Source organism: Pseudorasbora parva, chromosome 25 (assembly GCF_024679245.1).
Source record: "Pseudorasbora parva isolate DD20220531a chromosome 25, ASM2467924v1, whole genome shotgun sequence".
NCBI classification, from domain to species: Eukaryota; Metazoa; Chordata; class Actinopteri; order Cypriniformes; family Gobionidae; genus Pseudorasbora; species Pseudorasbora parva.
The window spans coordinates 2,866,045-2,884,689 of record NC_090196.1 but is presented as its reverse complement, the minus strand read 5'-3'; the positions used below and the strand labels follow the sequence as shown (position 1 = coordinate 2,884,689).

General features: G+C 37.7%; 3 gene segments (V, D, J or C); 1 reads left to right on the top strand and 2 right to left on the bottom strand.

The window, feature by feature from the left end:
- Positions 1-10,836: 10,836 nt before the first annotated feature.
- Positions 10,837-11,409, bottom strand: LOC137064628 (immunoglobulin kappa variable 1-8-like). The segment is given in 2 exon segments: positions 10,837-11,220; positions 11,311-11,409. Coding segments are annotated over 2 exon segments (375 nt in total).
- A 1,507-nt stretch (positions 11,410-12,916) lies between these two features.
- Positions 12,917-14,644, top strand: LOC137064326 (immunoglobulin lambda constant 7-like). The segment is given in 3 exon segments: positions 12,917-12,952; positions 13,163-13,211; positions 14,322-14,644. Coding segments are annotated over 3 exon segments (408 nt in total).
- Positions 14,645-17,182: 2,538 nt separating this feature from the next.
- LOC137065577 (immunoglobulin kappa variable 1-9-like) lies at positions 17,183-17,679 on the bottom strand. The segment is given in 2 exon segments: positions 17,183-17,496; positions 17,594-17,679. Coding segments are annotated over 2 exon segments (363 nt in total).
- Positions 17,680-18,645: the final 966 nt, after the last annotated feature.

Here is an 18,645-nt window from a genome sequence, read left to right as displayed (position 1 = left end):
AGATTAGTAACAACTTTAGATTTGATGCATTGTTAGTTTTTGTACAGGATCAGTTTTTGTTTCTCCCTCATTTACTGTTTGTGGCTGTTTTTGCCCCATTGACTTCCATTATAACCACATTTTTTGATTGTAAAGCCATAATGCTACATAATCATGCCCAATCACTTTTTATATTGAAAATAAGTTATTTTGTGTGTAAGTTTTTTTTTTCAAATCAGTTTTGAATCAGTTTTTGATTCAAATTTTGATTCAGTTTTTGATGGCATTTAAAGAGTGATAGTAGTGATAAGAGTGACAATTAAACAATGACAACAGCTCAACAATAAACATGGAATCAAGTAGGCCTATGCAAGCTTGCAACAGAACACATTTTATAGTATTTTACATTTGATTATTTTATTTATTTCTAAATAACTCTTTAGTAGCCTATATTGGTGCATTTTAAAGGGATGGCTCACCCAAAAATAAAAATTATGCCACCATTTACTCTCCCTCATGATGTTCCAGACCTGTGTGAGTTTCTTTGTTCTGCTGAACACAAAAGAAGATATTTTGAAGAAATGTTGTAACCAGGCTGCTTTGGGGGCACCATTTCCTTCCATGGTAGGAGTTCAACATAACAGAAATGCATACAGGTTTGGAACAACTTGAGGGTGAGGAAATTGTCAGATTTTTACTTTTTTGGTGCACTGTCTCTTTAAGCAGTCATTTCGAACCAGCACTTTACTGACAAAAATGTTCTGAAATTCAAAAATTAAATTAAATTTTCTATAATAATTTACTATTATGAATATATTATTATGCAATTATTTGTCCCATTTTTATCTAAAATTTTTTTTAATCAAACTTTATATGACAGGATTATTTATTATTAATATAGCCTATAGCTAAATTATACATATTAATAACATTAATTAGGCTATAATCTATTAATTAACCAGTCTAATGTCTAGAAAAATAAGTCTGCCAAGCTTTGATAATGTATGGAATATTATATTAATATATTATCCATTAAATGGCCTACCTAGAAGCACGGATGTGTCCGTCATCGCTGCTGCTTTCAGTCAGACAGTCTGAGACACTGAAATGCTTCTCTGCAAAGGGTGCAGTTTGTCTTGGGTTCATCGTAAGTTACTGGACAGACTCACTGATACCTTTTTTTCTATTCAGCCCTATATCTGGAAATCCTCTAGCGTTTAAACGGTGGACGCGAGCTCGACATGTTTTTTAAAAAACCGCGCAAGTTTACAGCGCATGTTCTCGAGACTCCGTCACCATGGCAGCAGCAAAGCCGCTAAAACCCAAGCTTGTGCATCGCGTCCCGGTTTGATACGGCGGGACGCGTCATTTTGCTTGTAAATACGGGACCATATATAGCAGCAGGAAGGAGTTTGCTAAAATATTGGTGGGGACAATTTTGCCGTCTTAAAGGGGGGGTGAAATGCTGTTTCATGCATACTGATCTTTTTACACTGTTAAAGACTTGGAATCCCATACTAAACATAGACAAAGTTTCAAAAGTTAAGGTGGACGTTTGATGGGAGTATTTCTTTGTCAAAAATACTACTTCCGGTTAGTCATAAGTTTCGGCAAGTTTTTTGAGATCATGCGTCCCCTTTTGACGTTAATGGGGGCGGAATTTCCTTGTATGGGCCTTACGGACAATTCTACCGGAAGAGCGTGAGAGAGAGAGAGGGAGAGAGAGAGAGAGAGGGAGAGAGAGAGGGAGAGAGCGAAAGCAACAGGCTACGCCCATCAAAGCGCTGGCTTGTAGGATGCTGAACAGGTGATGTGCACATAACAATGTCACCAAAAAAGTGCGTTTTTGGTTGCCAGACCAAGACAGTCCTGCACAGATTCCCCAAAACCCCGCGTTAAGGCAACAGTGGATGGAATTTGCTTTTCCGGATCAGCAACTGAGTTGCGCGAATGTTTATATCTGTTCGCTGCATTTCGGTGCCGACTGTTTCATAAACAAGGCCCAGCTCGACGCCGGATTTTCCGATCGCCTAATGCTGAAGGATGGAGCAGTCCCAACGATAAAGGTCCCAACGTTAGAACCGCAGGCGGTGAGTGAGACTGCTTCAAATGTCTGTGTTTTTGCCTATGCTCATCAAGTAGCCCAAACATGATCACGTATAGTTAATTGATCAATGGAGCATGCGATGTGTAGTGCGTGTACATTTGTTTAGCTGGCCACTATATGTGTAACTTTATGTTTGTGTATTGTAAAAGCACTCCAAACAACAATACACAAAGAGTGGGGAAATATGTTGAACTAAATAAGCGCGCTCCTTCATTTAAATGCGCTACTATTCCGTGTCTTTCAATGTAAACACTAACTTAGCCTGCCGTGCAAAACCAGTCCGCTTACTGTCTACACAAACCACGCGTAAACACACACACACACGTGCACAACTGCACTTCCCACATGTACACCTTCAAAGACAAAAATACGACGATATAATTCAAGTATAAATATGTAAATAACACAAGCCGCTAAGCATATTATATAGTTAGTGTATAACTTGTACCACATAGAGACGTCCTGCTCTAGTCGTTTTTGCTGCTGCTCCTGTTCAACTGCAGCCTCTGGGTCTGATTCCGGATCATAGATGTATGGCTGTATCTGATTAAAAGCCATATTTTTATTTTGAAAATAAAGTTTTTTTCCCGCTGTTAGGGATGACACAGCTTTACGACGCACTCGACTCAACACAATAGCAGCGGCGAGCACACGTCATTATTTAGCTCCGCCCACACGACACGCCCCCACCCGCTCGGCTTTTTTCGGAAAGACTCGGAACAGCGCATCTTTCTTATATAATTATAAAAAAAATAAAGACTTTTCGGAGATATGCAGGATGCAATGCTACTCTATAGGTACTCAAGATTGACATGACACTGACTGAAACTGAGTGTTTCACCCCCCCTTTAAAATGTTGATTGGGACTAGTACCTAGCGTCCCCCCCTAAACCTACGCCCATGCTTTACCACTTTTGAAAGGAGGTGACCCTACCTTACCAGATAATTACAGACCCATTTCCAAACTCTCAGCGTTGGCCAAAGTATTGGGATCTTTGGTTGGTGAACAGGTGAAGGAGTATTTAAATAATCGGTCAATTTGATCTAAGTATCAATCTGGTTTTAGGAAAAAACACAGCACTACCACTGCTGCTATAAAAGTAATTAATGATATAGTCAAAGCGCTGGATGAAAAGAAACACTGTGTGTCTCTGTTTATTGATTTGCCCAAGGCTTTTGACACAGTAGACCATAGCATACTAGTTCAGAGACTGATCAGTATACTGCCCTCCAAAGGCTAAAGACCTTAACTCACTGGAGTGTGGAACGGAGAAAAATGACTTTAAAGATTTTTTTGTTGTCCAGCCAAATTAGTTATAGGTAGGACACTGGAAATCTGGCATTTAGATGTTTTAGTAATGAAAATTATCTACATACACTTATTTATTAATTTTTTTAACTCAAACTTGACTTTTGAATCCTATTTTGAAGTTACTGCACTCTGCCTTTGTATTGTCTGCAAACAATGAGGAGTCATGCCAAGGCAAAAGGCAGTAACTTCCATATTATCAATATTTGGTTGCTGATCACCATTTACAAAATCAATATAGTAACAGCTGTATAAAATCTAATGATCATGGCAATTATTTTGGATGATTTACAATTAATTGTAGCCATCTTCTTATTACCATCATGTGCTTTGGTTGCATTCTGATGCCATTATTAAGGACACAATACGTCTTGTAAAGAGTATCTTCATTGGTGTGCAGCAAAACTTACAGGTTGATAGGTGACACTGAATTATATGAACAAGACAAGATTATTTCTAATGAGTAAACATTTGCATATATAATGCAAAGATATAAAAAATAGAACAAATAACAAATCATGTAAAAATGCATGGGATTGGAATAAGATAAATAGCAAATAGTGCCGCTGGTTAATCAAGGGTTAAGTCTGGCTATCTCGCTCTAATGACAGCGCTGACTGGATCGGATTGGCCAATCATAGGCTAAACAGAGTAATTATTTATTGCAATATGTTTTTAATGTTTTAATCTAGTGAAAAAATGATACAATAGGCTACATAGCTTAATTACTTTTACATCTTTGAATGAAAATCGCCTAGCCTAAAAGGACAACTTTTAGATTGAGGTCTACTCTTGTTTTTATTAAATATACCTGACTATGACCTTGTTAATATGTAACTGCAAACATATTTTGTAGCTACTTTATCTTTGCAAAAAAATAATAATTACATTTTCAATTTTAAGTTTAATCAAATTTTTCAAATATAACCTGACAATACAAACTTGCCTGTTTAGAATATTTTTGTGTGCAATGTCAATCTATTTGATAATTTTTTTCTTCAACAATATGAACAATATGAAAATTAAATTAGCATAATATGCATTATATATATAAAAGTGGGACAAAAGTAACAAGTGTTACTTTCGTCCCGACAGGAAGTCCTGACATTTAAACACGATTTACTTTCATACTGAAAAACTCTGAAAAGACAAACCTTCAGGATGTGTAACAGCAATAAATAATCTGTAGAGTGATCATTACTGCGACACATGAAACGAGAAACACAGCTTGCAATTGGAAAAAAAAGTACCGCTTCAGTAATTTACTTTTCGTACTCGAAAACTATATTTCGGATCCAAACGCGGGAAACGATGACGAAAATCACTTGACTTGAGAAAATCACTTTGTTACTTAAGTCCCGCGTTACTTTCGCCCCGGTTCTCCTCTACACAGACTACACCGTAACTTAAACGCGGCAAACTTTAATAGACAGTAAAACAAAGGCGGGACACCATAACTGCATGTCGGTACCGTAACTTAATTTGGACGCATGGCTAAACAAAGGCAGAGTACCGTAACTCAGTTTGAGCGGTCCAAAACAAAGGCAAAGAGCGGTAACTGCTGTTACGGTGTTCTGCCTTGGCTTCTCCTGGGCTTTTGGAAGTTACTGTTAAGACAATCCATAATTTTCTCGAAAAAACAATATAATTGACTAACGATATTTATCCACATGATAAAGGAGGTCTTGAATGTCCCAAAAATGTCAATAACTCATTTGACCAAAAACGAAGTTACGGCCTTTTGCCTTTGCACGGCAGTATAGGCATGTCTCAGCGCTCTGTGGGCGGGTTTATCAACTGCCTTGCTGACAGGACTCAAGCTACGCAAGTTGATGGCCTAACGTCAAAATATGTATCAATCTGGGCTCCATTCTTGGGCCACTTTTATTCACCATTTATATAAACTGATTAGGGGAAAATGTCCAACATTCATTTTTCCATTTTAATGCAGATGATGCAGTTATTTTTTGTTGTGCAACTACCATTAAGAAGGCGTATGAACTGCTTTCAGTAGAGTGCAAGCTCAGCTTTATCAATTAAAGCTTGTGCTTAATGCAGAGAAGACCAAAGTAATGGTCTTTTCAAACTCAAGGAAATTTGAAAATGAGTCAGACCTGAATATTTTTACTGATCAGGGTAGTTCCATCTTATTAATATTTAGGATTTTCAATTGATGATGACCTTTTTTTTAAGCTTCATTTACAGAATCTAGAAAAAGTTGAAATTGAAACTAGGTTTTTTCTTTAGAAACAAATCTTGTTTGACTTTTTCTGCCAGAAAAAGGCTAGTCGATGCCACATTTCTATCTATGATTGATTATGGTGATCTGTTGTATATGAATACTCCATCAAAGTGTCTTCAGATGTTGGACTCTGTGTTTCATGGCGCTTTAAGATTTATTTTGAATTGTAGACCCCTCACTCATCACTGTACACTTTACTCCACAGTGAATTTGCCCTCTTTGTCAAGTCGCCGGCTTACTCACCTTTATATCTTTATATATAAGGGTATCATAGGCAGGCTACCAGGTTACATATCTGATTTATTTTCTTTTACACAGAATACTTATGGTTTACGGTCCCAGAAAATTATTTAATTTGATGTACCTAAAGCCAGGACCGAGATGTTCAAAAAAGCTTCCATGTTCGTTGAACCTTCAAATTGTAATGACCTACAGAAAACACTTAAACTTCAGACGTCTAATTTCCTTAAATGAGTTTAAAGGTTATGTTAAATCTATAGAACATGACTCCATCCACACATGCAAATGTTTTAATTAATGTCATTTTGATTTAATTGAAATGCACTTGTCTTTGCCTTTGTTTGTGTTTTTGTGATTGTGTGATTTAATTTGTACTGCTATCTTGGCCAGGTCTCTCTTGAAAAAGAGATTCTATATCTCAATGAGATTAACCTGGTTAAATACATTTTGAATCAGTGTCATTTTCAATCGTGACGGTATGCTATTCAGGAAAACAGCACTCGTGTGATGTTGCTTAACTGTATCATATGGTATAAATATAAAACACCACAATTTGTCATTTTAACTGCTTATGTTAACTGAGTTTCTTTGTGTGAGAGACACTCACTTATTTTCAATATCTCTCTGCGCAAGCGTCCACAGATATAACGTTAGACCACAGACCGTAAAATATAGACCTACCGCTGCTCGTATGTGAACAAATCACACACGGCGGTGTTGATGGATGATTTAGTCTTGGCAGCAGTTAGTTACAGAGTTCAGGAACCGTTAAACAGAAATAAATTAATATTATTATTACTGATAAAGTTACCGGGTACCAGACATTTTCTCACCGTTTCTCAACTCCCAGCACACAGACATACACGTGCACACAGACATACACACACAAACACACACACACACACCTGTGAAACTGTCGTTGTGCTGTAGCTTACGTCAGCGGTGCATTATTCTCTTCCCATCTCACCAACAGTTTAACTCACACATCCTAATGTAGTCAGAGAAGGGTCTCATCTTCACGGACAGCACTGTGGCAGCAGTCATTCAGGTTCCTGGAGACCACCATCTCTCAGGACCTGAAGCGGGACACCCACATTGACTCTATAGTGAAAAAGGCCCAGCAGAGGAAGTTCAACATCCCACAGGAGCGTCTGGCTCAGTTCTCCTCGAGTGTCATTGAGTCTCTTCTATGACTTCTGTAACTCTCTGGATTGGGTCAGCAACCACATCAGACATCAGGAGACGACAGCGAACAGTCCAGACTGTGGAGAGGATTATTGCTTCCCCCTTGCCCAACCTCCAAGATCTCTACATCTCCAGAGTGAGAAAAAGGGCTAATAAAATCAGCTGAAATACATTTGTAAAGCATCTTTTCACCCTGTACAGGTTAATAGAAGAAATAGACACTACAACCATAAACAAACACACACACACACACACACACACACGCTGCTGTTCTCATTAACAATAGATACGATGAGCTGATGGAGATAAAGCCGCAGCAACCATCTGAGCAATCATCATAAGTAAATCATTTGCTGTAACATTGACGTGATCCTTATACTCTTCTTGATAAATGAGAAGCTGTTGAGATGATAAAGAAAGACTGGCGTGCTCTGATGCTGAAATCAACCCAAGAGGAGGAGGGTGTAGTTCCTGACAGCTGGAGCGACAGAGAAATGAGAAGTGTCAGATGGCTGTTACGGGTGTTGGATGCAGCAGAGATGAGGAGATCCAGGACTTCCAAACAAAACGGGCTTTATTTAAAAAAGACTTAGAACATAACATCACCCACCATAATATAACGTGTAACTAAACCTAGAGTAACATAACATAAGAGCGGACAAAGAGTGACTGAACAGGGGAGAACTAAATACCAACACTGATGACTAACTAAAGGAGGGGGACAGGTGACAACGATGACAATTAACTAAACACAGCTGACAGGAACTAAACTGATGAGGGTAACTATGGGAACAGACAAGTGGCGGGAAACGGAGAACAAAGGAACATGTGAGAACTCAAAGCAAGAACCACAGGGAGAAAAACACAACCGAAACAGACCATACATGTAACAATGGCCACATAAAATGAGCATTACAAAAACAGAACAAAGCTATAAAGGACAAAATTAACCCCCAGAATGACTGGATGACATTCACATAAATCAATATAAAAATTACTTCAGGAAAATTTCGAATAGAAAATGAAATAAATGACCATGTGGAAATATTTTGTGTTGAATGTGACACCTAAACCCGACCAGTCAGGCAGAGGAGGAGAACGATGAGGAGATTAGATCGACGAGGAAGCGCACTAAAAAAGGGTTTTGTTAGAAATTATGTGTTTCTCATTCTCAACTACGTTATACATTTGAAATATAAAATTGGTTCAAATTGGGCCTGAAATTTGAGACATCAATGTCTATGAATAATGTTTGCAGAATTAACGGATTCGGACGAGAGTGTCAGGGGTAATGTTTTCACTTAATTAATTTACAATTCCAGTTTCTAAATGAATCAGATTCTTTAAGATTATATATTTTTGGAGATGGATATTCTTAGTCTTACATTATTTCCTCTGTATAGGCGTTAAGCTACCACCCTTCCCTACTACACCAAGGAAGCTGCAGCCCATTGAGGACACCAACATGTTGCTCAATACGTGTGAGTACTGATGACAACTGAAGAAGCTCGATAATGTAGAAGGAAATCCAAGGCACTCTTCTTTAGAAAATTATAAAAAGCCTTTATTAAACTGGCTATTTCATGATAGAAAGTATAAAAGCCATGTGAGAAAAAACCAACCCACGCGTAGCGGCCCAAACAGCCTTCTTCAGGGTATGTATTACAATTAACCAATTTACTCTTTTATAGATGCTGATCAGAAACACCTGAATGACAAATCACATGCACATACAGAGAAGGTCCACTAGGAGGTTACATAGCAACGAAAGGCATATCATAAAAAGGAGCTGAAATCTATTTCTTCATTCAAACCAGGGTGTATTGTGGCCTGTAACTCATATATATATATAAAATGTTTCTCTCTGTAAAAGTAATTGTAATCGGTCACCACCCCGAATGCTCTTTTTGATCATTTCTAAACCCATTAGTCCTTCTGGATTACTATTGTGCACATTTTGAAAATGTTTTGCCATAGGGTAATCTAAATGAGCTTTTCTAATGGCATTTTTATGCTCCGATACTCTGTCTTTGAGACGTCTCTTGGTCCGGCCTACATAAAAACATCCACATTGGCATGATAACCTGTATACCACAAGAGTGGTGTTGCAATTAACGAATGTCTTTATGTTATACCTCTTGTCTGTCTTAAAATTACAGAATTCTTTGCCATCTTTAATGTTAGAACAATGGTTACAAGACCCACATTTATAAGTACCTTTTAATTGTCTGTTAAGCCAAGTGGTCTGTTTTTGAGCAGGAAGATGACTAGATACTAGCCTATCTCGTAGAGTTGGAGCCCTCTTGAAACTAATTTTTGGAGATGCAGAAAACACTTCTCTAAGAACAGGATCACTTTTAATGAGATTCCAATTTGAGTGTATACTCCTTTTTATGGGATTGGCTAAAGAGCTATATTCTGTCACTAAATAAGCCTGATTAGTGAACAGGATCGTTTTGTCTTCTTCTCGAATAGCTCTGGTCTAGAAATACACTCGGCTTTCTTATAAGCATTTTGTACAATTTCTGTGTGATAGCCCCTTTCTAAAAATCGATTGGACAGGATTTTAGCTTGCACTTCATATTCATTATCGGTATCACAAATCCGTCTAAGACGTTGAAACTGGCCAAAAGGTAAATTATTTTTTAGCCAATTTGGATGGAAACGATCTGCTTTCAACATAGTGTTCCTATCTGTTGTTTTACAATATACAGTAGTATGGAGTTTCCCATCTTTGCCAATAGAAATGGTTAGATCTGAAGAGTTAATCGCCGTTTTGGAATGTTCCATGCTCAGTTTTATATTCCTATCATTGTTGTTTAAGTGATCATAAAATTGTAACAATTCATTATAAGAGCCACCCCAAATCATGATAATGTGTTGTGTACTAATGATAATGATAACTTTTAACATTAGTCACAGGCTCATTCATGTGTTTTAGCCCATGAAGATGGAGCGATGTCTGGCCAATGGGAGCGTGCAGACTAAAAATAAGAATTATTATTATTAATTATTATTATTTAGAAAAATAAAGAAGGGGATATGAAACAGATAAACAGTACATTGTCCTTCGTTGAGGTAATGAACACTTTCATCTAGCGCAACAAACACATCCTTACTGTAACGTGATCTGCTTTTAATGTTTCAATTTCTAAATTTTCATGACTCTCAGCAAATTAAAATTAAAGTAATTGTGTCTTCCACAGAAACATTAGAGTTTATTGTCTAGTTTGTAAGGCCAGGATATCTCCAGAAAGAAGAGAAGTAGTGGATTCCAGTAACATGAAGCTCCTGTGAGGACGCTGAACATCTGCTGATGGAGCTGCTCTATTCTGAGAGGAACACAATCACCTGATGATGCAAATATGAGTTTCACTGTCTGACACTTTATTCTCTGAAATGAGTCAGAAGAGTTGGACTAATGGAGAGATGAGGTTTGTTCATGTTCATCAGTTTATAATGAAACACTGTCAGTGTCTGAAGCCTCTGGACTGCTGAGATCGTCCTTGACTCGGTTAGACAGGAAGAGCTCCAAGAGTTCAATCCACAAAACTATTAATGATACGCTGGATTCAGAAAACAGGTCACGTCTGTGAGCAGCTGTGTTTGTGTGAATGTATGAGGGGGAGAGAGTCTGAAACAGAGACTAATTATGGGATATAAGATTGTGTTACATGTTCACTTCCATCATAATAACTAAATAAAGTGTGTGAAAGGTTTGATCCCCCATTGTGTTGTGTGTGATGGTCCATCAGCAGCTGCAGTATCTCTCAGCTGTATCAGTGCAGTCACTGTGACGTCTGACTGACACAGGTTTTTGTACGACTCTTTATCACTGTGTGAACACACCACCACTGTGATAACTCTGACAGTAATAATCTCCTGTATCTTCAGTCTGGACTCCACTGATGGTCAGAGTGAAATCAGTTCCATATCGAGCTCCACTGCCACTGAATCTAGATGGAGTTCCAGACTGGAGGCTGTTTATATAATAAATCAGGAGTTTAGGAGCTTCTCCAGGTTTCTGCTGATACCAAGACACACAGTCACTACAGCCAGAAATGGGCTGACTGGTTTTACAGCTGATTGTAACCTTTTCTCCTTGTTTGACGGATTTTATTGCTGGAGTCTGAGTGACTGTCACTTGTCCCCAGCTCTCTGAAATAAGACATTTATTCATTAATGGTTATTGGTCTGTAAATGAGATGTGATTGTTTATCATGTAAGATATTTATAGAAGATATTTACCCTGAATGCAGAGAGTGAGAGTCCAGATGAAGATGATGATGGTGTTCATTGTTGTTCTTGTGTCTTGTGTGATGATGAAGATTGTGTTCTGTTCTGCTCTCAGTCATGAAGTGTTAAACTCACAGCACTATAAACACTCTCAGACTGAAGCATGTGCTGACAATGCAAAGAAGTGGGCAGGATTTACAACAGCTTGTGCTCAGAACACACTCACACACTCAACAGAATATTTCATTTCAGAATAATCAGTGATTAATATAATATAATAAATCATTATACACATTTATTGTATAATTATTTACACAATTGTATAATGTATTATTATGTTTTATATATGCACGCTTCATCTCAAAGTGTACATGCACTGGATACTATAGACCACGGAGCTCTGAGGTTCATCACTGGTCTTAAAGTCCTCACTCACCACTGTGAACTGAATGAACGTGTTGGATAGTCTTCTCTGTCAACACAGAGACTTCAACACTGGTATGTTTTTATATATAAGGCTATTTTAGGTCTTCTTCCATCCTACCTTCTGACCTACATCAGTGTAAAAGATATTGGGACTTACAATCTTCGGTCCCAGGATCTTGTTCTTCTGCCTGTACCAAATGTTAGAACTGAGCTGGGAAAAGGCCTTTAACTTTGCTGCTCCCTTTGCATGGAACAAGTTACAGAAACATTTGAAACTTAGTAAGCTTGTCTCATTGGTTACTTTTAAGAGGATATTAACCGACTTGGAAGCAGCCGCATCTGGCTGTAGTTGTTCGGCATGATTTGTTAAGGATTTGTGGTCGTTGTATCTGCTATTTTAGTTGTCTTATGTTATTGTGTATTATGTGTTGTATGTATGGTTGTACTGCTGCCTATCTTGGCCAGGACACTCTTGAAAAAGAGATTTTTAATCTCAACGAGTACTTTCCTGGCTAAATAAAGGTGAGAAATTAGTTGTGATATATTTAGTTTTTGTTTTTCAGGCTGATGAGACACTAGAGTTTGACTTTATATTGTCATCTATCAGTGGATGAAGCATTTTCAGCTTTCAGTGCCGCTGTAGAAATAATCTACTCACTGTCATGCAGTTTCATTTATATCCAGTGAATGTTTATGATGATATGATGCTATCAAGATAAAGTGAGTCGATTTCAGCTGGTCATGTGATCTCAACATGATGGCCAATATACGGAGAGACAGAAGAAGATTTTTCTAGGCCACTGAAATGATGAGAATCATGAGTGTAGATTAAACATATTTGTCAAACACAATAATGATTATTTCTGTTTGAGTTCAGTTATGTGCTACACCTTTAAGAGCAGGCTAACAATGAGAAATCATGAACTAGATAAATCCATTTTACTATATTTAGAGTCAACCAGAAAAAATGTCCATTATGGTCTTTGAAATCAATGTTGACGTGTCGCTATCTGGGGAATATTTTTATGTTGCCTATTTCCCACATGTCTGAAGTTCATCAGGACTCATAATCAGATCATATGAGACTAGATTAAACAATGAGCATCTGAAAGGTTCAGAATTAATGATTATTTATTTGATTTTTCTGTGAATCCTGAAGATTGAGCTGCATATGAAGAACAGAAGCATCATTATGAGAAACTCCACAACATCATCCATGATCAAAGAGGTCAAAGGTCACCTCAGAGGTCACAGCTCATCAAATATATTTCTTTAAACAGTGTTATATCAGAAATCATTGAGTCAATCTGAATGAGTGAGTGTTGAGAAGAGCTGAGGAGCTTCTAATATCAGTGTGTTGAAGTGTTGTTTCTCTCTCTCTGCTGGAGTGTGTGTTCACTCGAGTGGAATAGAGGTTTTTGTACGAGCGTTTCATTAGATTGTATCACTGTGGTGGACATTCGGTGGAGGAACCAAACTGGTGATCGGTAAGTCTGTCTATTTAATTACCGAATAAAAAAATACAGTTTAGATTTCAGAAAGTGTTTTACAGTCGAAACAAGAACAACATTTATTAATGATAATGATTATTAGATATTGTGCTGAAACTTTACTTGAAGCCTTTATGTATAATGCATTATAAAGATATTCATAATGGAGATTATAATGCCTTATATCTTTTCATAAATAATTGTAGCCAAAGTTAAAATGCATTATAATATTTGCAAATTCCTTGTTGCGTTGGTTGTTTGTCGTGAGTTTTAATGTATTATAATTTCTAAAGGTGTAACAATGAATAGATAATATTATAATGTGTTATAACTGTGGTAAAATTATTCAGGAGATCATACATGCATTATAATGTGTATAACAATTCATAATTAATGCATTAATACTTTTATAATGCATTTTGTATAAAGGCTTTAAGTGTTTCTGATATTGTGTAATAATTATTTAATCTGAATCAATGATATTGTCATGTTTATACATTCAGAAGAACGGCATTATTCCTTTCAACAACAAAATCTAAACATATTTCCATAAAGCGTCTCACTATGAGTTTATTGAGTTTATTACAGGTTTGTTTTCCTTCATTTATTTCTACACTGAGTTCATATATAGTTCATCTTTTATTGTAGATATCATACATGGAGAAAAGAGATTTGACATCAGAATGTAAATGTTGTACTTTCTGTCGTTCAGTCAATGATACTGAATCTCTTTTGCTCATGTTGTGATTATAATTCAGTGCTTTATAATACAAACACAATTTATGTGTGACTTTTAATTCTGTTTGAAATTGAGTTGAATATCTCAGTAAAATGTAAGAACTTTATGTTGTGAGTTAAAAACTGCTGTAATGAAATCAGTCGGTGTATTACAATGTTCAGTTTGATTGATGAGGTTTGATGTAAATGTATATAGTGATTGTGTAGTTTGTATATTGTATATATATATATATATATCAGCTGTAGTGATGTTGAAGGACATGAAGGATCAGATTGTGAGTGTGATTTGTCCTGCTGTTGAAATGCTGTGAATGAAAGTGCAGTGTGTGTTCTTTGTGTTTGTGAATGTGTTGTGTTTGTCTCCTGCAGCTGGTCCCACAGTGAAGCCCTCAGTGTCTCTGCTGCCGCCCTCTTCTCTGCAGATCTCTGGAGACTCAGCCGCACTGCTCTGCCTGCTCAGCTCTTACTCTCCACAGGGGGCGCTGGTGAGCTGGACACTGGACGGGTCAGAGGTCACCGAGGGGGTTCTGACCAGCGCAGAGAGCCAGCAGGACGATGGCCGCTACAGCCGCAGTAGCGTCCTGACCCTCAGCAAAGCACGCTGGGAAGAGGGAGAGGTGTACGTCTGCAGAGTAACACATGATGGAGCTCCTCCTCATGAGGTCTCGTTCCACAAGAGCTCTGAGTGCTGATGTTTCTCTCCTGAAGATGAGCCGTATCTGAGTGTCCTGTGTCAGGCAGGATTCACATGAGTCTAGTGCTGCAGCTGTAGTGATTTACAACTCAATACTGAAAGAGAGCTCGCGTGTGTCAAAGCACTGTGTGATCTTTCAATCTGCTGTGTTTGCTGCAACATTCAATAAAGCTTCTCAACAAGTTCACTTTGTGTCTGACAACATCATTCAACTAACAGATGAAGATGCAGGTGCTTTTCAGAAGGTTGATGTAGCAGTAAATGTCAAATAAAGCTCTTGGGGTTTGAACATGGTCTCTGGAGACAGAGCTGCTCTATTCTGAGAGGATCACAATCACTCCACCCTGACAATGCAAATGGGATTTTCAGTCTCACTCTTTGATTGGTTACAGGATCTGGACTGGAACAGACCACTTTCACTTCTGCTACACATTTACATTTACAGAAGGGGCTGAACTTTAATATATACAAATATAATAAATCTCAAATCAAGAATTGTCCGTTGTGACAGTAATTGTGTAAGAATGTAAATCTTTCTGTGGTCAAATGGAAAGCATCTCGTCCAGACAGCAGAAGTGACTGAATGCAGTCTGTTCAGTTTGATTGACAGGGATCATATATTACACCTAAAACATGATGATCATATTAAAACACTGACTCTTTCTCTTCATAAACACAGATTGATGTTGACTGTAATGATATAGTGTTATTAGTGTGTGTGCTGTGATCAGTGTTGTGTGTGATTGTGTTGTTCCTGATATCATGGTGACATTGATACAATGTTGAGTCTTGATCCAAACCATCATTTTGGTTGAGGTTGATATTTCAGTGTTTAAAGTGTGTTGGATCAGCACTGAACTTCTGATGAAAGTCCACACACACGCACACACACACGGATGGAGACAGTGGCCGTTTCTCAATATGTGTTCTTGTCTGTACTCGTGTTTAGTGATGGGAAGTTCGGTTGTTTTCCGCAAACCGGTTCTTTCGGACAGTTCGTTTCAGTGAACCGGTTAAAACAAACAGATCACCAGTTCTTTTACGTCCTCATGTAATGATATCATTTCTGTCATCCCGGCAGATGAAATACATTCAAACACATTCATATTGTATTTGTATTCATAACTTGTAATAATTGTCATTCCCTGTAGCTCAACCAGTAGAGTGTGGCGCTAGCAATGCTAAGGTCATGGGTTCGATTCCCAGGGAAAGCAAGAATTGTGTGAGGGACCGAACAGTCAAAGAGAGGCAAATCATAAAAAATAGTTTCCAAAAGAATATTTAATCAATCCAAGCTGTTACAGAAAGATTCAAAACAAAAGAAACTTAAGTCAAAATAATTAAATAAAATATTTCGGCCTATAAAGGAGGTCAACAGAACAAAACTAAACTCAAATAACTTAATATATTTGAAACCAACCTGAACTGACCTCCAAAGAGAACATTTGGGCCACATTTATACCAGTGGACTAATCCATATTAAACACACAGGGGGGAGGGGAGACAAACCACAAACTTAAATCTAAATACAATCAAAATTCACAGGCCAGGCCAATGATCAAAATAAACCTAAACTGCTCTTACATCAATATAGAACCAAAGGAAAGAAACAAGACATTTTCTTAATAAACCTAATATCAAACATCCCATCCCCCCCACAGTCTATCTGTTGATTGGTAGTGGCAAGCGGAACCAAAACGGCAGACGAAGCAGCAGGCCGGACCTTTGCCTGCACGGACAGCGTACCGGAAGTCCCCGCTCACCACCAGCAGCGCCGACTCACCGCAGCTCAATGGTAACTTAAACTCAAAGAAATCAATATTATTGCGTGTACAACCCCCAAATGATGTACTACAACCGCAAATAAATATCTAACTGAAACATTAAGTGTTTTATTATCGAGCTGAAAATTATAAATACTGAATCATTTAGTGAAAGAACAGAAATACTACCCTATAAACTAACTAAGCAGTGTGAGGGTGAGTGCGACATCATCGCTCATTGATGTGTGGCTGCATCGTGGGCCATCACAAATTGAAAAAAAGTGTACCTTAAAATGCAATGTAAGTCGCTTTGGATAAAAGTGTCTGCCAAATGCATTAATGTAATGTTAATGTAAATCCCCGGAGGAGTTCTTGATCCGTCCCTTTTATCGAGGACGCATCGAGAGGAGACTTGTGTGGACTTCAGACAGACCGGTATCCCAGAATGCATCTCACACCAACCAGCAAGCTTCAATAGCGGATGAGAAAGCCTGCATAATTAAAAACACTACTGTTATTGTGTCCTGCACTGGATAGTTGATAAATAAAGCCCTTTCTGATCCTCACCACTCGTATTTTCTCCACATTTTAATAAGAGATATAAGATTGTGTTACATGTTTAATTACATCATAATAACTAAATTAAGTGTGTGAAAGGTTTGATACCCCATTGTGTTGTGTGTGATGGTCCATCAGCAGCTGCAGTATCTCTCAGCTGTATCAGTGCAGTCACTGTGACGTCTGACTGACACAGGTTTTTGTACGACTCTTTATCACTGTGTGAACACTGGACCACTGTGTAAACTCAGACAGTAATAATCTCCTGTATCTTCAGTCTGGACTCCACTGATGGTCAGAGTGAAATCACTGCCATAGTCTGATCCACTGCCACTGAATCTAGATGGAGTTCCTGACTGAAGGGTTCTTATGTAAGAAATCAGGAGTTTAGGAGCTTCTCCAGGTTTCTGCTGATACCAGGCTAAGTAGTTGCTGTATATTCCTACATCTATATGACACTCTATTGAAGCTGTTTGACCCTGTTGGACAGTTTTAACTTCAGGTTGAGTCAGAGTGACTCCTCTGGATCCTGAAGAAGAGAAAAGAAAATCAATCAGTGTTTAAAACTACTATCATCATATACTTTTACAAGAACACCAAAACCAGAGTCAACATGTTTGTCTTACCTTGAATAAAGAGTGAAATGGTCCAGATGAAGATGATGATGGTGTTCATTGTTGTTCTTGTGTCTTGTGTGATGATGAAGATTGTGTTCTGTTCTGCTCTCAGTCATGAAGTGTTAAACTCACAGCACTATAAACACTCTCAGACTGAAGCATGTGCTGACAATGCAAAGAAGTGGGCAGGATTTACAACAGCTTGAGCTCAGAACACACTCACACACACTAGACATTGAAGATTTCACTTTAAGAATAATCCCAGCTAGCAGGGAACGTTCTCAGAAGTTTGGCTAACATTCCCTAAAGTTTGGTTAATGTTCTGAAGAATATATTTGAATATAATGTTTAATGAATATTTTAAGAATGTTTTCTCATTTAAAAAATGTTCCTATAGCGTTAAATGCAAACCAAGATATAACATTTTAACTGCAACATTCAAAGGATGTTTTAGTAATGTTTCTGAGGTAACAAGTTGTACAATGATCTTAAAAAAACATTGTCAAAGTTTCATAATAACAACATTCTCTCCGCCACATTAGGAAACTGTTTTGAGGATATCATTGAGAGATGAGATGTTCAATGTTCTTTATAAATGTTCTTCTAATGTGACAAGTTACAAGAACATTTTACTTGCAACATTTTGAGTGTATTTTGAAAATGTTCTTAAATTGAAGTTTTTATAATGATCTCAATATTATATTGTCCTAATTTTTCATAACAAACAAAGGAAGAACAGTCTCTCCGCCAAATTAAAAATGCACATAACAAAAATGATCACTTTTACATTTTTTTTTGCAGTTTATAATTGTATGTACTTTAGTTAAAAAAATAATTCTACATTTTCTGTAGCACTGTACTGGTGATCTGAAAGATCAAACATGTCCGATAGAAATGGTTCTCGATTCTGCACTGGTGATCTGAAAGATCAAACGTGTCCGATAGAAATGGTTCTCGATTCTGTACTGGTGATCCGAAAGATTGAACGTGTCCGATAGAAACGGTTCTCGATTCTGTACTGGTGATCCGAAAGATTGAACGTGTCCGATAGAAACGGTTCT